Raw genomic sequence first — 25,351 nt, 5'->3', positions numbered from 1 at the left:
CTCACAATGGTGACCAGGAAATAGGAGTGAATGAGGCAGGAGGGGCTGTGGCTCGATGTGGCTGGAGACCCGAGTGCAGGCCAGAGAGCTTGCGGGGAAGAGAATTCGGGAAGGAATCTATGGAGTCTAGGAGTCTGTGCAAAGTCTATACCAATGACCCATGCTCATGGCCTTGCACGTCTGCACCCATCTGTGTCTGCCTAGCATGTGGAAACCATTCATTACATCGTACAGTCAGGGAGCAGCTGGGAGAAGTGGACCAGGGTCAGAGAGGTGCTCGGTGTCCAGTGCACATCCCAGCATGGGCCTGGGAGATGCTGAAAAGAAACCTGAGCATGTGAATGGATTCCCAGAGAGGGCATGGCTGGTCCCGGTGATGGGCCATGGAGGGATGCACTGTCTGGAGAGGACAAGCTAAGTTCCAGCCCTCACATAGAAATACTGTGCTCCAGGGTCCCACGCTCACCCATGCTGAGCTGTCAGGCAGCTCCAGAGCGAGAGGAACAAGCATTCTTTGCAATGCTGAGCTAAAGACAATGGCTAGCCACAGTCGGAGGGGGTGCTGAAGGGTGGGGTCTGGCCCCAGAGGCTGCTATTCCCAGCGTCCAGAATATCAGACTCCCCATCTCCCCACTCCTGCACTCCCCTGGGCTCGCTGCCCAGGGTAGAGATGTGCAGTCCTGTTTGCTCTCTCCCATGGTTTGCCTCCAGTGGATTCGCCTGCCTGCATGAAGGGCTGCACATGTTGCACCAGAGAGCACCCCTAGGCCCTGTTCCTGCTGCACCCTTACACACAAGGGCACCAGGAAGTGGGCCAGGTGTGTTCCCCGCAGCCCTGCCTGACCTCCTCTGGGCATGGTGCCCACAGTTTTAGCCTGAGGAGCACCACCCCCTGGGGCTGGTGGGCTGGGGTCCGGAACACCCTCAAGCATATTACCACATACTATGGGTGTGGGGAGTTACATTAACACAAGCACTGCTCTCTGTCCCCCCAGCCCTGTCCCATGCCGCAGACCAGTGGCTTTCTCCTTGTCTCCCTTTCAGTGGGGCCCATCCCTGGCAGGGGGGAATCTTCCAGGCCCCTCCATGCCGCCTTGTGCCTTTGTCTCAAGGTGCCTTCGCTGCTTTTTCCAGCAAAGCCCTGCAATGGTGGAAGGCTGGTGGCTTGTGGTGGAGAATGGGGAGAGGGACGATGCCTTGACCCTAGTCTGTGTTCACTATCTCAGCCCTTGGGATGGCTGGAGAGGGCCCTCCAGCTGGTTCCAGTTCACATGATAACATGGGGCCAGCATGTGGGGAGGGCTCTGTGCGTGTGTGAGCGTGTGTGTGAGGGTGGCAGGGAGTCCCCCTCACTCCGTGTCTGTCTAATGGATTGTTCCCACCGCTCTGCCTGGAGAGCAGCAGCAGGGCTGAGCCAAAGCATGCATGTCCTGCATTCTGGGCGCGTAGGCCAGCCCTCCCCAGAAGATGGCAAGCAGAGGGGGAGTCTATCTGCTCCTGCTGAGTTTTTCATGAGAGAGCAGGTGGAGCCCGTGACATCGCTGAACCTGTGCAATGGGGGAAGTCAGCTGCACTCCTGTCAGGGCTAGCCCAAGCAGGGAGCTGGAATTGCACCCCTCACAGTCACAGTTCCCTCCCAGGCTTCTCCTGGAGCAGCGCAGTGACACGGTGCCCCTGGCTCGGGGTGGAGACGAACAGCTCAATCTAGCATTTCACCATCCTCCATTTGGTAAACACTGATTATTTCATTGTTACGGGCAATGGAGCTGAAATGAAGACAACAAAATGTGCATCCACTCCTTACCTTTCCATGCATGAGTAGCCGGATGGTGAGAGTAACATTCAGGCCACCTTCCGAGACTTTTGATTCCATTTCCTACCAAGTACGGGAGATGTGTGGTAAGGAACAGGGAGGCCCAAGGAAGGACAAGACAGCCCTGAAACAATCACCTGTAAGGAGACAGAGGCAGAGCTGCTTAGTGCTCCCTGCTTTATGAATCAGTGAAGTCTACCAGCTGATTTCACTCTTTCCACAACACCTGCTGCCAGTGGCCGGGGACTTGGACATGGCCTTCCACGGAACACAAACAAGCTTGGAGACAAGGTTCTGTTCACTGACCGATGGGGAGATGCTTTGCTCTGCCCTTGCCCTGCTCAGCTAGGCATGCAGCTCCCATGGTCAGGGCTCCTGAATACTCATGGGTTTGCTTCTTTGTTTTTGTTACAGTAAAAGGATGTGGGTGCATGTATGTGACACACAGTACATTGCTTGTGCAACACAGCAAGAGCTCGCTGCATGGGACACATCAAAAACAGAAGAGTGAGGCAGGGGCTCACTCCTGTCTGGGACAGACAAAGGGTATGTCTACACTGCGATTAGACACCTGTGGCTGGCCTGTGCCAGCTGACTCAGGCATGCAGGGCTCAGGATAAGGGGCTGTTTACACGTTCCCCTCCCACCTTGCAGGGTCCTAGATCCCAGGCTCCAGCCCAAACCTGAATGTCCACATTGCAATTCGACAACCCTGGAACCCAAGCCTGAGTCAGCTGGCACAGGTCAGCTGTGGGTTTTTAATCACAGCGTAAACACACCCAATGAGTGGAGCCAGTCTTTGTAATATACATTTTTCATCTTGCTTGTAACCAAGAGTAGAACCTACCCAGCCAGCTTTTCTTCCCAGAGTGAGGAGTCAGCTCATGTGCTGATGAACTTTTGTGTGTGGTTTTCTCTTTGGGTCAGCTCCTCGGCTTGCGGATCTCCAGCTTTACCAGCTGCCTAGGAATTCTGCAAGGGGAATCCCTGCTTGTCGAGAGCCGGCTCAGTGCTACCCACACCTCAGGGAAAGTGGCGGGAATGGCAAGGAGGGAAGTGTGCCTTGGGGCATAGGAAGCCTGACATGCACCAGGGGCCTAAGCATTCTCTGGATGGCCCAAGGATCAGAGACACACAAAGGTGGCATGTGCTAAATTCCCTCTGGTCCTGTGCCAAGCACACCTGGGTGTGCCAGAGAACCTGGGCCAGATGTTTATTGTCTACAACTGCAGCTGGAACCAAATGCACCCAGTGGGCTGTTATACTCACTAGCAGCCATAAGCAATGACGCTTTTTCCGACTGGTTACATGTGAGCTATAGACATTCATGGATACATGGCCAGAAGGAACCATCAGATCAACTACTCTGACCACCTGTGTAGCACAGCCCTTTACAATTCACCCAGTTATCCTGTACTCAGCCCAGGCAGTTGTGCCTGTAGAGGGGGGAGGGATAGTTCAGTGATTTGAGCATTGGCCTGCTAAACCCAGTGTTGCGAGTTCAATCCTTACGAATCTGGGGCAAAATCTGTCTGGGATTGGTCCTCCCCTGAGTAGAGGGGTGGGATTAGATGACTTCCTGAGGGCCCTTCCAACCCTAATATTCTATGTCTTCCAGAAAGGCATCCAGTCTGAAGACATCACAAGATGGAGAATGCACCACTTCCCTTGAAGGTTGGCTGCAGTGGATAATTCCCCATCACTGTTAACAATCCACACCTGACTTCTAATTTGAATTTGTCTGGCTTCAGCATCCAGCCACTGCTGCTTGTTACATTTTTTCTCCACTAGATTAAAGAGCCCTGTAGCATCTTGTATTTTTCTTCTTGTGAAGGTCCTTACACATCTCAGTTCCTTCCATTTGACTCTGAAACATCAGGCACTGACCACAACCAGAAGCAGAATACAGGACTTAATGGACCAATCATTTCATCTATCTAACCCACCAAAACATATGTCCTTAAGGCAATGGAAAACCTTCCCTTTCTTCACTGGACCAGTGAGTTGCCCTGTGGGACCACGACAGCAAGCAGAAAACTGCTGTACTACCTTTATTACAGCAATTGCAATTGCTTTTGACCCCCTCATAAACCCCTCACTTGGGCCAAAACTTTGAAAGTCTCAATTGTGCCTTCTTCCTGTTATTCTCCTCTCATGGTACTGCTCTGCTACCTACCCCAATAAAGAAAAACTAACAACTTAAAATGCCTTGTTCAAAAATTTTAAGTAACACTTAACTTTCAAACACCTGAATGGCAAATGTAACTTTTCTTGTCTGCATAGTAAACACTGGCATTTTTATCTGTTTGAATAATCAAAGTGGTGCTTTCCGTGCCTTCTTGGTTACAAAGATTTGAATTGCTTCCTGAAGGTCCACAGTCTGGGCTAGCTCATGCTCTATTGAGATGGTTGCAAGGCCGAGCAGCCTCTCCTGTGTCATTGTGAGAGTAGGTGTGTTTTTATTAACTTCAGCTTGGAGAAGCTGCGTTCTCCACTGGCAACTGTTACAGGAAGTGTTAGAAGTGTGCGCAGAGCAACAAAAGCATTTGGAAAGAGGGTGGTCATCTTATTTGTGCACATATATTCCAGAACAGCCTTTGGAGTTGATCCTGCTGAAATGTATCTTGAAAGGGCTTTCAGGTCATCATCTAAATCACTCGCATCAATATCATGCATGTCATCACATGTCAACAGTCTCTAGTGCCCTGCATTGCTGGTGTAGGTCTTCTTCAGGTATAGTGAGGAGTTTTGGAATATCACTCAACATCCCAAATATACTGCTGTGTTCCTTGAGCTGCATGAAACGTTCTTCAACTGACTGTATTGCACAATCTAGCACCTGGTTAAAGAATTCAACTTTGAATTGTTGTTTGGGGTCTCTTATGGGATTATCCCGTGCCTCGTAATCAAAATGTCTTCTTCTTCGGTGACTCTTGTGTTCTTGAATGGGTGGGAAAATAGCTTCAGTGTGAAGTTCCTCTGCCAGCTTTTGAGCACTCTTCAGAACTTTTTTAAATCCCTCATCTGACTGGAAAGACTGTAGGTATAACTTTGCTCTGTCCAGTTGTTCCATTGCTCCAGATACATCAAGGTCAACACCTTGGAGTCTCTTGCTTACAACATTTATTTCAAACAGTAGGTCTTGCCACAACACTAAGCCAGACAGAAATTTGAAGTTATGTATGTTTCTGGTGATTCCATTTCCCTCTGCCACCGTTCTCCCATGAACAGTTCCTGTCATAGCATTATCCTCCATAATGGCAACTATGGCATCATCTATCTTCCCAATTTGGTGTTTGATAGGCTTTATCACCTCCGCTCGACTTTCCCATCATGTGGCACTCAGTGGTTTCAGTGTCAGAGGATGTTCCCAGATGTTGATTCAAAATTTGCCATCGATGAGTTGATGCAGCGAAAAATACATAGATGCTTAGAATTACATTAAAAAATTCAGCAGCCTCACTAGAAGCTGATGCTGCATCACTGACCACCAGGTTCAAAGAATGAGAACTGCATGGGACAAAAAAAGCTCGAGGGTTTAACTCTCGGATCCGTGTTTGCACTCCTCTGTTCTTTCCTCTCATGTTGGCACCATTACCGTAGCCCTGACCTCTCATGTCAGCTATTGCAATTCCTGTATCTTCCAGCTTTTCAAGAAGCACATTTGTTATACCAGTTCCTGGAGTATCACCAATGTCAATAAATTCTAGAAAATGCTCTTTGACAGTCACCATTGCAGGGACATTTTCACTAGATTCTGTTGTTATCACAAAATGCCCCATTAAAGTCATTTGTTCCGTATGGCTGATGTCAGGTGTGCAGTCCAGAATAACAGAGTATATCCTGCTGACTTCAGATCTGTCACAATCTTCTGTTTGACTTTTGTTCCCAGTAACTGTGTCATCTCATTTTGAATTGTTTTTCCAAGGTAGTGGTGTGCGTACATTTCTTGGGTGGTGACTCTTCTTAGATGCTCCTGGAGTACAGCATCAAACAACCATCAGCACCATAATTTTAAGGAAGTTTCCATTGTTTGGCACATACAGCTGATCTGAAGTGCCATGCAGTGCTAGGTTTTGGGTAGCAAGCATTGTCACAATGGCAATGAACCTTTTCAGAACATTTTGCCAGTAAAGAGACTCTGATGCAATCTTCTCTTGATGCTGATCATCTATGGTGGCCTTTAACCTTAGTCTCATCTCAAGCTCTTTCCACCTATGTAAAGTTCTCTGGTGATTTGCTGCCTTCTCACAGCATGCCAGATTTCTAGCCAGAGTTTTCCAGTCCTTTGTTCTTGTAGAACCCAATGTGGCTGGAACATTAGACTGGAAGAGTTTGCAATGAAAACAGTATGCAGCATTCTGGGTTTTTGAGTACATAAGTCATGGCCTCTCCACTTTGTCACCATTGGGGATTTCACACCAGTAACGTGTTGGATGGAAACTTCTATTTTCATTGTCTTTGGGGAACATGAAGTTTCACTTGCCGTGGCCCAGGCAGTACAAGGAAGTCCCTCAGGCTACTGCTCAAGTGGGTCCACAGTCCTGGATCATCTAGACTTAAGGAACTAAACTCAGCAGCAGCTGTTTCTTGCGCCTCCACCACACTCTTCTCTGATCTACACTTTTCTTCAAGAATGGGCATGGTTACACCCATTTGAGATGGAGATATGGATGCTGTGGTAGCTGCCAGGTCACCTGTACTCTGACTAACTAGAAGATCAGGCATTTCCTCACCACTCACATCCTCAGTGGGGCTGGAAAGCTCACTGTGAACATTTGTGTCTAGGTATCTCAGGAGAGCTCCTTCCTGCTTAGATAGAAAAGCTTCCTTTGCTTTCTTTCTTTTTCTGAATGCTGCCCCAGAGGGGCGTTTTCTTCTTTCACTCATGACTGCTGCTCTGTGCCAGCTAGAGTGGCTCTCAACACTCAACGGAAGGGGACAAATAAGCAGGCTGGCAGTAGGGTCTGAGTGGGGGAAGATATCAGTGGTCCTAACTGGCTCCTACTCATGGGTGAAAGCAACTTACAGGACTTACCGATACTGCTGGAGTCCTGAGGGGGGCGTGGCCTCATCCGGAAGAGGTGGGGCCCCTCAAGATTTAAAGGCCTTGGTGCACCGGCTGTGGCTGGGAGCCCTAGGCCTTTAAATCAATCCTGGGCTCCCACCTGCAGAGGTGGCTGAGAGCCCCTGGGGCTCTGGGGCAAATTAAAGGGCTCAGGGCTCCGGCCGCCGTGGAGTTCTGAGCCCTTTAAATCTCCACTGCTCCAAGCCTTGCCGGGCTGGGGTCAGGATTTAAAGGGCCTGGAGCTCCTGCTGCTGCGGGGAGCTCTGAGCCCTTTAAATTCAGCCCCAACTCAGCCGCCAGAGCTGCAGGCAGGATTCAAAGGGCTCTGGGCTGCCCATAGCCGCAGGAGCTCTGAGCCCTTTAAACCTCTGCCACTGAAGCCGGTGCGGTCCGGCATGGCGTACTGGCTCTTGCCGGTACGCCGTACCAGACCCTACCAGCTTATTTTCACATCTACTCCTACTACTTCAGCTGACTGCCTGTTCTCCTCAAGTGGGTTCAGGGAAGTGGCAGGATACAGGAAGCTCCCTGAGAAGCTGGTGTGAATCAGTCCAGGCTCCTAGGGATGCTAGAGAGGTACATAAGAGGCGCCTCCTCCTCTCTCTCCCTGCAGCTCCTGCTGCTTTCTGTTATTCCCTCTCACCTTTTCTCCTGCCTGATCGTTATGTCTCTTGTGTCCTGCTTCCTTCAGCATAGTACTCCACCAGCTCTGTGCATCTAGAGCAGGGAGAACACATTTGCACTGGCACCAGACACAATTTTCTACACTCTGGGGCACAGTGGCGCCCACCCACCTCCCCCCCACAGTCTGGCACCTGAGGTAGCCACTTCAGTTCGCTTCGTGGTAGACCAGCCCTGGGAAGAAATGTCGCTGGCACGTAGTCCTATGGTAGAGGGAGCTTCCCTTGGGGAGAGAGGAGATAGGAGAAAGCCATGCATCATTAGGGTGCATGGCTGATTAAGCTAGGGTTGGGAGATACTGGAATGACCAAACTCCATCTGTAACATTACGCATTCAGGAAGTCACCATTCAATTATTATTTGTATTGTAGCAGCCCTGGCAGCACCATGCCTCATGGATCATGGCCCTTCTGTGTGTCCCCCTCTTCCCTTCTCCTTCCCCATCACTCTCTTCTCCTCCATTCTTGTAACTGATGGAGATGTCTCCCCACTCTCTTCCTGCAACCTCTCCATTCACCCCAGCAACCCCATCCCATACTGTTTCATGACCTCCCTTATACCCAGTCTCTTCCTGTTTTCACTTCTCTCTTACACTTTTCACTGCCTATCACTCTCATCTACTTTCTTCCCCTCATAATATAAGCATTGTCTCCCAACCATATAACCCCACCGAATCATAGAAATGTAGGACTGGAAGAGACCTAGAGAGGTCATCTAGTCCAGTTCCCTGTGCCAAGGCAGGACTATGTATTATCTAGACCATCCTTGACAGGCGTTTGTCTAATCTGCTTCTAAATACTCCAGTGACAGAGATTCCACAACTTCCTTAGACAATTAATTCCAGTGCTTAATCACCCTGATCATTAGCAAGTTTTTGTTAATGTCCCACCTCAATCTCTCTTGCTGCAGTTTAAGCCCATTGCTTCTTGTCCTATCCTCAGAGGTTAAAGAGAACAATGTATCCTTCTCCTATTTATGTACCTTTTATGTACTTGAAGACTGTTATATCCCCCCTCAGTCTTCTCTCCAGACTTAGCAAACCCAATTTTTCAAATCTTTCCTCACGGGTCATGTTTTCTAGACCTTTCATCATTTCGTCGCTCTCTTCTGGATTTTTGACTTTCTCTAATTAATCCACCTCTTTCCCTAAGTGTGGTGCCCAGAACTGAACACATTATTCTAGCTAAGGCCTTATCAGCAGAGTAGAGTGGAAGAACTATTTCTCATGACTTGCTTACAACACTCCTAATTCATCCCAGAGTGATGTTTGATTGTTTTGTGACAGTGTTACACTGTTGACTCACATTTAGCTTGTGATCCACTAAAACTCCCAGATCCCTTTCTGCAATACTCCTTCCTTGGCAGTCATTTCCCATTTTGCATTTGTGCAACTGATTGTTCCTTCCTAAGTGGAGTACTTTGCATTTGTCCTTATTGAATTTCATCCTATTTACTTCAGACCATTTCTCCAGTTTGTCCAGATCACTTTGAATTTTAATTTTGTCCTCCAAAGCGCTTGCAACCCCTCCCAGCTTGGTATCATCCACAGACTTTATCAGGGTACTTTCTATGCCGTTATCTAAATCATTGATGAAGATATTGAATAGGACCAGATCCAGGACAGATCCTTCCAGTTTGACTGTGAGCCATTAGAATAATAGAATACCAGGGTTGGAAGGGATCTCAGGAGTTCATCTAGTCCAACCCCCTGCTCAAAGCAGGACCAATCCCCAATTAAATAATCCAGCCAATTTTTGGCCCTTGTCCCTAAGTGGCCCCCTCAAAAGTTGAACTCATAACCCTGGGTTTAGCAGGCCAATGCTCAAACCACTGAGCTATCCTTCCCCCACCAACTGATTTTCTAACCAGTTCCAACCATCCTTGACCCTGCCTCACTCTTCTATTACCTCCCTGTGATCCTTGACCTTGCCTCACTCTCCTACCACCTGCCCATCTCCTTTTATCTCTAAACACATGGACTGCACTATCTACTGGAGTCACCTTCCCCACTGCCCTTCCCCTGTGCTTGCCATCCTCTCCAGCCCACTGCACTCATCAGGGTGTCTAACGCTCTATGCCATCTTTGCACCTCCCCTATTCTTAGTCTTGGTGAGAGGCAGAAACAATTGCCACCACTCCACACCACACCATCCCCCAGTAGCCTAACTCTCCTCTTCCCCTCCCAGGTATCCCCCTCACTGGCCTGACCTCCTGCCCCCTACCTGGGGTAACCCTGGGGCAATTTCTACCCCTTTATGTTACCAGAGAGGAATGGAAAATGAATCCCATTGTTTCTCTTCTAACCCCTCCCCAGGTTCTCCATCACCACTGGCAAAGTGTTTCCATCACATTGTCTAGTCTAGGTGTGTTCTGTTGAACAACACCCTCCGTTTCAGGCCATGCTGAAATACCTACCGGGATGGAAAGTGGTGACATTGCATCTGCCACCCTCTCACACCATTTATCACTTTTCCGAACTCAGTCCAGAAGAGAAAATAAAGCATGTCACAACCTGCACGGCCACGCCACAATTTACACAGAAACGGCAACAGCGAAGACGCTCAGACCCTTTAATCCTCTGCATTAGGCACGTGCAGGGATTGTAGCACTCATGGGAGGTCTCCCGAGCTCCAGACGGGACCAAGGGGACAGCTTGAGGCGCAGTTAATGGGGGATCATTTCTGTAAGAGTTAATTACCCAGCAGCCTGTAGTGTGGTGTTGTACGCTAGGCAGTTCAGGAGGAAAGTGGGCTCTGCTAGCTAGTCACAGAGTATTTCAGGCAGCTTACAAGCATCTGTTAGGCATCATTTATTTTTAGAATAGTCTAATGATAACCAACCATTAAAGACCAGTCTGATGACTGTGGGCAGCAGTATAGAAGTGATGGGGATGCGGGGGGGGGAGGGTGAATCAGTAATTAGTAACTCAAAGTGTGTTTTGCTTGCTCACTGCATGGCACAGCTTGAAACAGGTCCCAATTCAGCTGGGTCTCTCACTCATGGAGTGAAAACTAAAGCCTATTTACCCTCAGAAGGGCAAGATCCATCAGAGCTGATTTCAGTGGCCCCCTAATCCCTGCCTGTTTAATACACTTTATAAATGACTCTATTCCCGTCTCTAAATTAACAGGGGAAAGCCTCTCATTGGTGGATCCTGATTCTTTCCAAACTCATAGCAGTTACCTTCTCTGTGACAGTGCAGAGCCCCAGGGCTCCTGACATGCTGTCAAGAGTGCCCTCAATGAGCTGCCAGCTCTGCCAGTCCTGCAGTAATCGGGCCTCACGGTCTCTCTGCCCCGGGCTGTAGGACATCTTAGCCACCACTGCTGCACACAGAGAAAATACATTTCCAGGAGGGACAGTCCTAACTAGGACAGCTGGCAGGTATGTTCTAGGTGCAGCCATTGGAGGGAAAAACCTGGGGTCATCCCAAGGGTTCAGCTGCCTTCTTTTTATGAGTGCAAGTGGGATCAAAGTGGCAGGGTGGTAGTGCCATGGTCTGGCAGCTTCAGTCTATAAATGAGGTACCAGCCCTCCCTCCTCCCACCTAACAATGAACCCCTGAAGGGGCAGGTTGGCGCCAGCACCCTGCATTAAGAATACCAGGAAAGAGCATAGAAAAGAGCATAAACAATGAAGCACAAGCAATGGAATGACTTTGCAGCTACTTCATAGCCTGACCAGGGAAAATATTGCTTCTCCCTGCACCCATGGCCCTGTGGCGCCGATTCTGGCCTCCTTACTGAAATCAATGGGATAGCCTGCATAGCCCCAGCAGTAATGGTGGCAGAGCCTGGCGCCCCCAGAGCACATCCTAGCTGCTCAGGTGGTGCAGCAGAATCGTGGAGGGGACGCATTGCAGACACAGCCCGGGACAGCTTCAAATATTACAAATGGCCAAGACGTTTCAGCACTCTGGGCCATGCTATCTTGGGAGGTGGGCTACACAAAAGAGATTGCGAGGCCTCCCACTGCACTCCTGTGTGGCCTCCCCAGCCCTTGGCTCAAAGCATGCAGGGACAAAGCAGGTGGGCAGGAGGAGCAGAGAGTGGATATACCTTTGGCTTCACCCCTACAATGCAACAGCCAGCAGAAAGGACCTGGCGCGGAGGGCTCAGCAGACAAACACCCCTACAACAACAGGGAAACACCAGTGTGCCAACTCTTGCACACGGCAAGAGGAAAAACACAATGTAGCCCTGAATATCCAATTCACAACTGGCATTTAAAGGTCTGATCGAATTTGCCATCTTTTAGTTGCATGATATACACCATCATGTATGAAATGCATATGCAAGGAATGGTTTAGTAAATCCTTATCAGAGATATTTATCTGAGCTGTAACCAATTTGAGGGGTTTGTTTCTGTTAAGTGTGTTTTTTAATTCCTTCCTCCATATACAACAAATGCAGAACCCTGAATCAGTCAGTTATGTAAATGTTTCCAATTGATTGAAAAAGTGGGTCATGTGCTAGCCAAATGCTCCTGGCTTTAAGATTTATCAGCGTTATTAAATTAAACACGCTTCATGCTTCAATGAGCAGGAAAGCTACATTGGCCTTTTCTTAATCATACTGGTGAAAGGTAAGTCTTTTATATCTGAGTTCAAAAACTCCCTGAAAAACGTGGGGGACAGTACAGCCGAGGCATTGACTTTATCTATGTGCCTTTCACCATTTGGTAATTACCACAGAGACAAAGAGCTTAAAAACAATTTTCCCAACACAATATTTTGTGTGTTTCAGAACAATGTGTTCTATGTCCTGCCCAAAAATACCAAGAGGCCATTTAAAGTGTCTCCTCTTCAGAGGCCATCATCTTCTGCTTATTTCAAAGAAGCCTTGAAATTGCTTCTTTGTCTTTCTGCTTGAAGGCCCCAAAGATACCATTATGTCTAGTCCAATGGATCAAAAATATAAGTGGCCAGATTCAGACCTGGGTAAGCAGGTGCACCTCCACTGACGTCAATGGCATTGCATCAGCTTACAGAGGGGCAAAACCTGGCCCAAAGACTGAAGAGCCATAGCTAGCTGAAGTTTTCCTCTGCTGTAGATTGGCTATGAAAGTTCAGTGGGCCCATCAGAACAGGAGCCAGATATACTGCTGGAGGTGCTGTCCCATGGCTCCTTAGCACACTGAACCACCTAATTCCCCAATAAAGGAATCTCTGAGTGTGCTGGGAATGGCACTCGGAATGAGCGCCTTCCTCCAGTGGCCAACCGTAAACTGGGATTTTCCCCAGCTGACTGAGAATATTGAGCACCAGAAAGAGCTCTCCTGGGGCAAGCATCCAGCGATGACAATATGGATGGAGTCCCCCTGAGCACTCCTATGGGAGGAGGGAAGGGCCTTGGCAGTACTCAGTGAGCAGGGAAGGAAAGCCCATTGCTTCTGCATTATAGGCAGGACACCAGCCCACTTGTCCATCCCCCCTTGCTTGTGCAGGAATTACTTCAGCCACAGGACATACAGTACAAACATCCCCCTGTCCTGCTGGAGGAAAACTGGCGGTGATGGTTGGGTCTGGTGTGAGCCACAATCCATCGCTGTGGGGCAGGGATGCTTTCACATGCACGAGGAGCCCTTAGTTCCACCAGAGTGCTGCATATAGGAGCATCATTACTAAAAATGGTCACAATCTTGCAGTCCAGGGCATGGTTCCTCCCTCTGCTAATGACACAGACAAAACATAAGGAACCTTTTCATGCATGTTAAAATAAAGCCACATCTCTTTTTTGGCTTTTATTTGGCATATTTCCAGCATGCATTTCTCTAGTGAGTAGCAAATATGGCTCCTGGCAGAGAGCTGAGCACAATTTTCTTGTTGTTGTTGAAGAATATCCATGTTTTAAATCCATTTCTTGTTTTTCAAATAGAAAAACTTCCAAAGGGAGGTGTTCTTTTAAAAACATATACAGAAAACCACCCTGTAAAAAGCTGATCAGCAAAGTGACAAAGCAGAAGGAAAAGAGGGAAGAACAAATTAAACCAAACAAAGAAAGCATTTCCCCTCCCCTTTCTCTCTGCACTTTCATCGCAATTTTAGATTGACTGGCTTAATTAGAGGTGGGATTTCTTTGGGTGGTTTTTTTTAAATTTTTGATTATTTCAAAAAATCATGTTTGGAAATAAAACGTGATAAACAAAAATATTCTATTAAAAGAATTATAAATATCAGTAAATTAAATTAAAAATCAATTGAAATGAAAGTTAAAACCTATTCTGATATAAAACCAAACCAACGTTCAGGATTTTACCCCACCCTCTCCATTAGTAAGACACAGGAGACAGAAGGAGACATGAAATGAAGCATTTTGATCTGAGCTCCACAAAACATCCTTCAGTTTGGTTCACACGTCAGACGTGCAACAAAGCTACAATGTCTAGAACAGGAGCCAGATATACATTTGAAGGGAGCAGAGGATGTCTGATCTATACAATTTCCCCTCTAATTTGGAGAAATAGTTACCTATTGGGCACAGGTGAGTCGATTTGCATAGTCAGCTGAATGGCAAAGTGAAGGCAGGGTTCTGACTCATGCTATGGATGCATGAATCTGCATCTGTCACTACCCAGGTTTAACCTTAGCCTCCGCTGAACACCATCTCTATTTCGGAGCACAAAGGCTTGGCAGCAACTTGACTTGAAAAGGCCGTTGCCTATTTTAACTACAGCTGGTTGCAAATTTCTCCTTGAAAAGGTCTTTACAATTTTTGGATTGTTACTTTTAAGAAATGCCTGTAGAACCACATGATTTGTTTTTTAAGAAAAATGTTTATATGGTTCAAAATTTTCCAATTTTTGTTTAAATAATTCAGGACCATTTTTTATGTGTTGGCTTCAACTCATTTAAATAAAAATTTGGAAATTCTGCACACACAAAAAATCAAATGAAATGAAAATCGTTTTGTTTTCTTCAGAATTGTGAAAGCAAGTGGCCATTCTGTGTTACCAGCTCTAATTTTAAGGACATCTCTATTGAAGTAAAGGAGATTATTAGTGACTCCAGCTGGCTTTCGATCAGGCCCTTAAGCTGGGACCATCCCTGCAGTCTGTGATCCTTCTACCACAGGAAATTACATTAGTCCAGAAGGGCTGTTCATGTGAGCAAGGCTTTGCAGGACTGGGCACTGTGTTTGAGGCTCGCCTCTATTGCTCCAGTACCTTGCCTAGCAAAATCAGAATAAGAGCCACACTTCTTGCATTCAATGTGCAGCCACTAGGAGACAGTGGAGAGCCCTCTAGGCTAGCATGGCTTGCTCTTGTGTTTGCTTTTTTGTCAAACACTTATAAAGGCCCTGCATGGAAGTGCTGAACAGATCCAGTATCTACCAGCAACCTCCCATGCTCCCTATATGTACAACTGTGCCAGCTCAGCTGCTTTGGCACACTCATTTTGAGTTCCTGGATGCATTAGTCACACGCTAGCAAATCCTCAGACATCTCAGGCCATAAAAATGAAATGAACCACACAACACAATCAGTTCTCAGGCTTCAAACACAGCTGAATCAATTTGGAAACCTGTCGTACTCTCGAGATACCCTACAGAATGTGGTCATCTATACACTGATAATAGTGGAGTTCGCTGCAGGCTGCTCTAGCCAGCCCCCTTCCCCAGAAGCACATAGTGTGCTAACACCACACAGAAGGTAAACACACAGTGCAGAGCAGGCCTGGACCTCAGCCTATGTCACTGTGCTACTGAAGAGAGGGGTGCTGGCTGCCATCAGTTCCCATACAGCTCTGGGAGAAAGGCTGTCATTTAGTCTTTCAGAATTAGAGCAATTTTAACCTATTATTACAGCCGACAGTAGCTTTGTGTTATATTCTCCTCCTGCCCTCCCCCACCCCCGACATCCCCACTCCCTCCTCCACCCACACGCTGTCATGTTTCGGCCATACCCCTAGCCACAATTTGGAGGCAGCATTCCCTCTCCATGCACACTGTTCTGTCTGGTACTGCAGTTCCCGGGCATGGTCCCCATACTGCCTGCCAAGACTCTTCCTTCCACTCCCAGCCCCAGGTAGGGCACCCAGCCCTGATTCCTAGCCATCCCACTCATGCACTGCTCAAGCTCTTTCCCTGCCCCATGGTGCCAGGCCCCACTCACATCCTGAAACCATGACTTCTACTTATCGCCCTCAGTCCTAGCCTTACCTCACACCTGCTGTGGCTCCAGCTCCCACGTCCCTGTAAGCTACAGACCTAGCCCCATCCCCCGGCCATCCCCAGGCCTAAAGTTATGTTTAAAACTTTACCCAGGTACCATGCGTTTTCCAGGCCTTGGTGTGCACTGTTGTGAGCGTTGGGTAAGAACACAACCCCTAAGCTCTGACAGGGCCCGTTGGACAAAGGTGGGTAGGTCCCCCATGACATACCAGGGTACAGGTATATCACAGCACTCATTAGTCTGGATTGTATCCCAGTAAGTCACATATCCCCATCACTGCCCTGGCCAGCTCTTTCGAAAGCCCTGCCCAGGATCCCAGGAAAGCGGGGAGAGCCACCACTATTTCTAGGTGGGAACGGGAGACCTGTGCAAGAACCACCAACCCATATACGAGCCCTGAGATCAGAAGTAGGCCCCGTCAATTTGTGCTGGTACGACTGTGCTGGACTTGGCCTGTGTTTTCCTTTCTACCTACGTGCAGACCCCATTAAGTCACAGAGGCGTCACATTCTGCAGAGGAATAGATTCACCATCCTGCTCCCATGGGCACATTTCAGTGGCCTGAAGGAGGGGATAGCTGGAGGTGAGGAACAGAGCGAGGGAGCGGAGGGCAAGAGGCCCAATAGAGAGACATAGTCAGTTTATGTAGGCCCATAGACCCTAATCCCAGGAAGGGAGGGAGCTGACTTATCACACCATCGATAAGGCACTGCAATGCAGCACTGCACGGCGCTCTGGAAGCATCTTCCTGCTGAGGGGGACCTGCCTGCTCCATTGGAACCAGGCAGCTGGAAGAACAGCATGGACCCCAGAGCTGAGCCAGCGGCACAGAGGCGCTGTGTGTTTGGTCCTTTATCTGCTATATGTCGGGGAGCTGTGGGTATTAGGGTCTGAACCTCTGCTCCTTCTTTGGTGGGACAATCCTCTTGCCCCGATGGAATAATTTAGAGAAAATATGACAATAGGAATCTCATGGAGTTTTCCTCTGCCAGGGCTCCTGCCACAGGAGGCTACAATCTGTCACAGAGCTATGAGAAGCAGAAGTCAGGGGTCCAGAACCCTTCTTGCCCACACTTACCACTGGACGACACTCCCTCCCAGAACACGCATGGTCCATTGATTCATTCAGCTACAGAGTTTGAGGAGTTTATATTGAAAGCACACACTGATCTGGATTAACTAGGTCTGACGGTCCTTGTCAGGGTGCATTGTCGTGGTGAAACCAATGAGGTGAAAAGAATCTTTCAGCATTACCACTCCCCTCTCGTCGGCAAGCAGAGCTGAGAAATGTTTCTTTCCTAGGATCCTTCTTTGTGGGAATAAGATCATCCACTATGGTGCAGAGCTTTGTGAAAATATTAATAAAGATCCAAGTTCATTACCATTGCAGTGAGCTGACAACATTTTTCAGTCCTGTACAGTGCTCAAAATCTTGCTCATTTCCTCAGATCCAAAGCAGATCTCATGATAAAACTAGAGTGGGCCAGGAAATGGAAGGTTTTTATGTGAAAAATTTCAGGTTCTTGGCAAAAAAAATAAAAAATGAAAATATTTGGAAGAAAACCAAACAATTTTGGCTAAAATTAAAAAATCCCATTAAAAATGCTATGAAACTGCCTGATGGGAGTTGCACTTAGAATCATAGACTATCAGGGTTGGAAGGGACCTCTGGAGGTCATCTAGTCCATCCCCCTGCTCTAAGCAGGACCAATCCCCCACTAAATCATCTCAGCCAGAGATTTGTCAAGCCTGACCTTAAAAACCTCTAAGGAAGGAGATTCCACCACCTCCCTAGGGAACCCATTCCAGTGCTTCACCACTCTCTGAGTGAAAAAGTTTTTCCTAATAACCAACCTAAACCTCCCCCACTGCAACTTGAGACCATTACTCCTTGTTCTGTCGTCTGCTACCACTGAGAACAGTCTAGATCCATCCTTTTTGGAACCCCCTTTCAGGCAGTTGAAAGCAGCTATCAAATTCCCCTTCATTCTTCTCTTCTGCAGACTAAATAATCCCAGTTCCCTCAGCCTCTCCTCATAAGTCATGTGCTCCAGCCCCCTAATCATTTTTGTTGCCCTCCACTGGACTCTTTCCAATCTGTCCACATCCTTCTTGTAGTGTAGGGCCCAAAACTGGACACAGTACTCCAGATGAGGCCTCACCAATGCCAAATAGAGGGGAATGATCACGTCCCTCGATCTGCTGGCAATGCTCCTACCAATGCAGCCCAATATGCCGTTAGCCTTCTTGGCAACAAGGGCACATTGTTGACTCATAGCCAGCTTCTCGTCCACTGTAACTCCTAGGTCCTTTTCTGCAGAACTGCTGCCTAGCCACTCGGTCCCTAGTCTGTAGCAGTGCATGGGACTTTTCCATTCTAAGTGCAGGACTTTGCACTTGTCCTTGTTGAACTTCATCAGATTTCTTTTGGCCCAATCCTCCAATTTATCTAGGTCCCTCTGTATCCTATCCCTACCTTCCAGCATATTTACCACTCCTCCCAGTTTAATGTCATCTGCAAACTTGCTGAGAGTCCAATCAACGCCATCCTTCAGATCATTAATGAAGATATTGTACAAAACCTGCCCCAGGACTGACCCTTTGGGCACTCTACTTGATGCCAACTAGACATAGACCCATCGATCACTACCTGTTGAGCCCGATGATCTAGCCAGCTTTCTATCCCCCATTCATCCAGCCCATATTCACTTTTGGTGCCACATGTCTCCATTCTCCTCTTTGGGTTGGGGTCTCTGGCTGGACAACATCCTTCCTTGCAGAGCTGTCATCATGGGAGTCCCCAGCTGCAATGCATCACAGGAGCTGTAGTCCAGCCAGGGCACCCAGCCTATAGAGTGGAAGGGATCATGAGGAATCTGAACTACAAACCTCATAAGCTATTGTGATGGCATTTCCAAATTTTAAAAAAATTGATTTTCAGTCAAGTGTTGTCAGGTTTTAATCAAATTTTTTTCATTTTCAGCTGAATTTTTTTTAGTTTTTCAGATGGAATTTTCTGTAGAAAGCAGACACATTTCATGCAAAAATTCTGTTTAGTTAAAAACTTAATTTTCCATTGACAAAAAGTTTTGATGGAAAATTTTCAACCAACCCTAAGTCAAACTTTATCAAGGAGTAGTGGTCTCCTCACATCCGCCATAACATGATAAATGTTGGTAGCTTTTATCAATCCTAAAGAAAACAAACTGCAATTTCCTGAGTGCATCTTAAAAAGGTCCCTAAAATCAAAACCCCATGAAAACATTTTGTAAACTTCATAGGCTCCTCAGTATTTCAGGACTGTGGAGTTCAGCTATGAAAAGTGGACACAGTGGGCCCAATTCTTGGCCAAAACCAATGGCAAAATTCCTATGTACTTCAACAGACCAGGATTCAGTACTGCAGGCCAAAAATATCAAACTTGGTTGCTTAAAATTAGGCCTTTAACCTAGAGCGGGGCAAAATTTTCATCCAAAACATTTTTTCACTAAAAAATGAAGTTTCAGGTCATCCAAAATATTTTGCAGAAATTTTGTCAATTTCAGCAAATTGTTGCAGTTGAATAAAAAAGAATAAATATTTTGGAAATGTCAAAATGAATCATTTTAATATTTCCAGCTAGATTAACAAGGGGACTTATACAGCATGCACAAACCTGAGGAGGGTGGGGTTCTTGCCTGCGATACCCAAAAACCCCACAGTTAGCGCACTCATGTTGGAGGCCTGGGTTGAAATTCCACTATGGGATAGTCAAGTTTGAAAATGCTGGCCAATAGCTTCCTCTGGATGAGCGTGCTAGACTCCCACTGCCTCAGCCATTCTGTGCACCACAACGTACTTGGCGGGGCTGGCTGCAAACTGTCTCTCGGTTTCATTAGGTGGGAATAGCCTCACGGCAGGCAAATTCACTGCTTGTGATTTCATTTTTGGTGGTGAGGGAGAAAGGCAGGAAAGAAGGTTTAAATACCTCCAACTATTTAGCACATCCTCAATGTTATTAAGACCAACAGCTTGATACCTTCCAGAGACTCAGAGTCATAGATTCCAAGGCCAGAAGGGACCATTGTGATCATCTAGTCTGACCTGCTGTATAGCACAGGCCAGAGAACTTCCTCAAAACAATTCCTAGAGCAGATCTTTTAGGAAAAAATCCTGTCTCGATTTAAACATTGCCAATGGTAGAGAATCCACCATGATCTTTGGTAAATTGTTCCAATTGTTAGTTACCCTCACTGTTAAAAAATTACACCTTATTTCCAGTCTGAATTTGTTTAGTTTCAACTTCCAGCCAGTGGATTACTTTATACTTTTGCTTGCTAGGTTTAAGAGCCCATTATCAAATATTTCTTCCCCATGTACGTACTTACAGAGTGTGATAAAGTCATCCCTTAACCTTCTCTTTGTTAAACTAAATAGACAGAGCTCCTTGAGTCTATCACTACTAGACATGTTCTGATCCTTTAATCATTCTTATGGTTCTTCCCTGACTTCTCTCCAATTTATCAACATCCTCTTGAATTTTGGGCACCACAACTGGACACAGTATGCCAGCAGTGGTTGCAACAGTGCCAATACAGATGTAAAATAATCTCTCTACTCCTACTTGAGAGTCCCCTGTCTATGCATACAAGGATTGCATTAGCCCCTTTGGCTACAGCATCGTACTGGGAACTCATGTTCAGATGATTATCTACCATGACCCTCAAATCTTTTCAGAGTCACTGCTTCCCAGGGTAGAGTGCCTGATTGTATAAGTGTGGCCTATGTTTTTCATTCTTAGATGTTCCTTGTTTGAAAAAATAACTGATTTTTTAGATATGGGAAGCACAGTAGATCTAAAATACTTGGACTTCAGTGACACTGTAGCATATGGGAAATTATTAAAGTTAGGGAAGAGGATCAGTACAAGAACTGTAAGATAGATAAGAATCTGGCTAAAGGGGAGAAGGCAACATGTGCAGAAAGGTGAATTACTGGATTAGAGGGAGTTACTAGTGGAGTTCCTCTAGGATCAGTCTTGGGATCAGTCTCATTTAGCACTTTTATTAATGGCCTTGGCACAAAAAGTAGGAGTGTGGTAATGGAATTTGCTGATGATATGAAGTTGGAAGACATCATCAATACAGAGAAGTATCAAAATATTACATAGAAAGATTTAGATGATCTTGAAGATGAGAGTAACAGAAATGTGAAGAAATTCAATAGTACAAAGTCTAATAAGAATTTTTGCTACAAGTTGCAGGCTCATCAGTTGGAAATGACAGAGGAGAGAAACCTGTATGTGTGAGTCGATCACAGGATATCCACAAACCACCAATGTGATGTGGCTGTGAAGCAGGTAAATCAGATGAGGTGTTTCTAGTAGAGAGAGAGGAGTATTAATGCCGTCGTACAAGCCACTAGTGAGACCTCATCTGGAACACTGTGTACAGTTCTGACTCCCATGTTCAAGAAAGGTGAATTTAAACTGGAGCAGGTGCAGAGAAGGGCTACTAGGACGATGAGGGGAATGGAGGGCCAATCTTATCAGAGAGGACTGGAAGAGTTTGGCTTGTTTAGTCTAGCAAAGAGGAGGCTGAAAGGGGATCTAGTAATACATTGGGAGGTGGAGGGCAAATACCAATGATGGTGAAGAGTGAGTTAAGTAAAAGGACAATGTTGGCACATGAACGGATGGATATAAACTGGCCATGAACAAATTCAGACTGGACATTAGAAGTGGATTTTTAACCATGAGAAGGGGGTGGTTCTGGAACAGCCTCTGGATAGGAGTTCTGGGGACAAACAACCAAATTGGTTTTAAAAGAGAGGTGGACAAATTAATGAGTGTGATTGTATGATGGTTTTGCTCATGACAGCAGCAGGTAGGGCTCAACAGTCCTGGGGCTCTGTGGTGGGGCGGCTGCCCCACCCCCATGAGAGAGGGGGCTAGAGTAGGCCAGACAATTATGGAAGGGCCTACTGAGAGCCAATCAGGGCTGAGATTACAGCCAGCCAATCAGGGCTAGGCTAGGCCCTATATAAAGGCAGCCCAGGAAGGGCACAGACAGTCTGTGCCAGACCTTCATGGGGGAAGGTCTCTCTCCAGAGCAGGAGCTCAGCACCTCAGACAGAGCAGTGCTGGGCAGGCTCATGGGGACCATACTAGGGCTCTGGCCCAATACTTGCCAGACTGCGAGCCCTGACTGAAAGGGCCTAGAGGGTGTGAGAGGAGCCAGAGGGGAAGTGGCCCAGGGACAGTTGGACAAGGGGAGAGAAGGCGGGCAGGGAGGCTGCCATTAGAGGGTCCCTGGGTTGGGACCCAGAGTAGTGAGTGGGCCTGGGTCTCCCCCTTGTACTGCACATGGTGGTGAAGTGGTCAGAGCAGGCTGCAATCAGCCCTTGAGCCAGGACATAGACTGTGAAGTTGTGGGTGGCCACTGCTGTTAAACAACCCCACTGCTGTTAAACAACCCCACTTCCCAGCCCCCGGAAGGGGGTGATGGTGGACTAAGGGGCACTGCCAGAGGGCAGGGCCCTGAAGAGGATGCCACTGAGTGGGGAGCAATGCGGGTCCGGACACCAATGGAGGACAAGAGATGGATGGGACACCACCGGCAGAGGGTGCTCCAGGACCACTAAGAGCCAATTCCTGGACTGAACAGAAGGAGGCGTTGTAGTAGTAAGTCCCAACGCTGCGACAGGCTCACTTCTGGTTTATGTCTTATGTTCCTAAAGCTTCAGCCAGCCACCTGCAGGGGTCAGGAAGGGATCTCTCCCCCCAACCCCCCCACATATTCTGGGTTTGTTTGTTTTTTAATTTCCTTCCTCTGAAGCATCAAGGCTGGAGATGGGGCACTGGATGGGGAGGGCCAGGGCTCTGAGGAGGCATTCTCTCAGGAGCTTGTCTAGCTGGTTCTTTCGTGCATGCTCAAGGTGTCACTGGTCACCATAGGTGGCATGGGAAGGAGTTTTCCCCCAGGCCAGACTGGCAGGGACCTCAAGGTTTTTTTGCCTTTTTCTAAACTTTAAATGTGGGGAGTGGGTCACTTGCCAGGATTATCTGGGCATATCTCAGTCATTTCTCTGCTGTTGCAGTGGTCTGGGCTACCAACGGACCTCGGTCCCTCCTGTTCTCTGCCTGTGGCACAGCACAGTCAAGTCTCCTTTGGATCTCATTTCAGTTGTTGGGTTTAGTGCTGTTGGTGGCCTGTGCTATACAAGAGGTCAGACTAGATGATTGCGTGATCCCTTCTGGCCTTAAATCCTGTGACACTTTACATTTAGCCATATTAAAACACATTGTTTGCTTGTGTCCAGCATACCAAGAGATCCAGCTCGCTCTTATCACTGACCTGACCTCTTCATTATCATCTACTCCTCCACATTTTGTGTCCTCTGAAAACTTTATCAATGATTTTATGTTTTCTTCCAGGTAATTAATAAGAACATTAATTAGCAAAAGGCCAAGAACTAAACCCTGTGGAACCCCACTGGAAACCCCACTGACAACATGCCTTCTCAATGACAACTCCCCATTTACAGTTACATTTTCAGACCTATCAGTTAGCCAGCTTTTAATCCATTTAATGTGTGCCGTGTTCATTTATATCTGTCTAGTTTTTTTAATCCAAGTGTCATGAAGTACCAAGTCAAACACCTTGCAAATGTCTAAGTGTATTACATCGGCACTATTACCTTTATCAACCAAACTTGTAATATCATCAAAAAGATACCAAGTTAGTTTGAGAGGCTTCTATTTTCAATAAACCCATGTTGATTTGCATTAATTATATTACTCTCCTTTAATTCTTCATGAATCCAGTCCCATATCAGCCACTCCATTATCTCTCACACGATTGATGTCAGGCTGACAGGCCTATAATTACCTGGAACACACCATTCACCCTTTTTAAATATTGGCATGACATTAGCTTTCTTCCAGTCTTCTGGAACTTCCCTGGTGCTCTAAGACCCATTGAAAATCAACATTAATGGTCCAGCAAGCTCCTCAGCCAGCTTTTTAAAAACTCTTATATGCAAGTTACATGGACCTGCTGATTTTTAAAATGTCTAACTTTAGCAGCCACGGTTTAACATCCTCCTGAGATACCAGTGGAAAGGAAAGAATGTTATCATATGATATGACTACATCATCCATTTTTTCCCAAATACAGAACAGAAATATTTATTTATCACTTCTGCCTTTATTGCATTATTATTAATCATTAATAATATATATAATTTTTATAGCTGTGTTCATTTCCCCTCTAAACCAGTTCAACCTTATTCCTCCGTCATGGGATTGTGGCTTTTTGGACATCTAACGAAGTGTTCATAAACTTGTGAACCTCAAGTGAAAAATAAGGTGGAAAGAGGATCGCTTTTGTTTTTTCTGTATCTTACGTACTCCAGTTCTCCTCTTGACTGGGGGGGGTTTGGTTTAAGTAAAAGCTTTTGCCTCATTTCTCCCTGCAGCTTGATCCTGCCATTAAGACCTAATCCTGTAATTTTTGGCAATGCATGTTAGCAGCTGGGAAGGACTAGGATGCAGAAATGTCAGGATTATGACGTCAATGCAGAATATCATGATCCTGCTCAAGATGGAAGGAGCAGGAAGAAAGATTGTTGTGACAAAAGATAAACATCTCTGAGCAAAAAGGTGCAGTGGTTATCAAGAAAAATAGGTTAAGAGCTCTTCATCAAGAACACAGGAACATACCTGTTCCCTCAGCTCCAGGCCTCCTAGCTCCATTATTCTCTCCTTACAAATCCTTATTCTAATGCTTACCTTATTGCCTTCCTCTCTTCCCTTCTCAGATATCAGAATAGCCTGCTCACTGGTCTGATTCCATCCTCCATCACTTGGAGGCCTGAGCCTTTCAGACCCATGGTTCACTCAGGTCATTCACACAGACCTCACTACAGTTATTAAAGACATCATGGAGCAAAATCCAAAGGCCTCACTTCTCTCCATTTTGTTGCTTGGCCCATCATCCTCTGTGGCATTCACTACAACCCACCTCCTCATTGCCACAGGATGTTTTCCTGGGTTCTGCATGCCGGTGATTTTCCTGCTTCTCATCTGATTGATCATTTAAAGAATTTTGCAATCAGAATCTTCCTTGCTCCTCTGAGTGGGTGTCTCCTAGGGCTCTCTTCTCAGTCACCTACTCTTGCGTCTTTGTACTTCCCCCTTGGCACTGTATCTCTGCACATGACAACCGACAATATAATTGGTTCATTGCTGACAAGCAATTATGTCCCACCTTTCCACCCTCACTCTTGTATAGCCGTAATGCTGTTTCAGCCTGTCTCATCTCCATGTCCTTTTGGATGAAAGCCAATTACTTCAATTCCTACAATGGTGATCTGAAATCCTCTCTTCAGACACTTCAGTCTGAAATTCATGCAGCATGCCTAATACAGGCTCTCCTTCGCAGTCTGCATTTCACTCCCTCCCTTCCCCCTCCCCGCCTTCTTTTCTTCACTTCACCAGCTTCTTATCCAACTGTACTTGATGTTTAATATCATCATCTGAACAGTCCTCTCTACCTTTCCCCTCTTACAACTACTCTCCCACTCTGTTTGCTCCCTTTGTCCCTGGTCTTAAAATCTTATCCTTTTTCTCTTGCTCT

General features: G+C 46.8%; 1 protein-coding gene across 8 annotated transcripts in view; it reads right to left on the bottom strand.

The window, feature by feature from the left end:
• Nucleotides 1-24,797, bottom strand: part of PCBP3 (poly(rC) binding protein 3) — a 92,095-nt gene extending 67,298 nt beyond the window's left edge. For all 8 annotated transcript variants that reach the window (XM_030580087.1, XM_030580089.1, XM_030580088.1 and 5 more), the window contains exons 1-2: nt 24,737-24,797; nt 1,805-1,950 (exon numbers count right to left, since the gene is read on the bottom strand). In XM_030580087.1, the coding sequence (XP_030435947.1) occupies nt 1,805-1,873 (69 nt within the window). In that variant the 5' untranslated portion in view covers nt 1,874-1,950; nt 24,737-24,797. The remainder of the gene's footprint in view (nt 1-1,804; nt 1,951-24,736) is intronic.
• Nucleotides 24,798-25,351: the final 554 nt, after the last annotated feature.

The sequence above is a fragment of the Gopherus evgoodei genome, chromosome 11, assembly GCF_007399415.2.
Source record: "Gopherus evgoodei ecotype Sinaloan lineage chromosome 11, rGopEvg1_v1.p, whole genome shotgun sequence".
Lineage (NCBI taxonomy): Eukaryota > Metazoa > Chordata > Testudines > Testudinidae > Gopherus > Gopherus evgoodei.
This window is presented reverse-complemented; position numbering and strand designations above follow the sequence as displayed.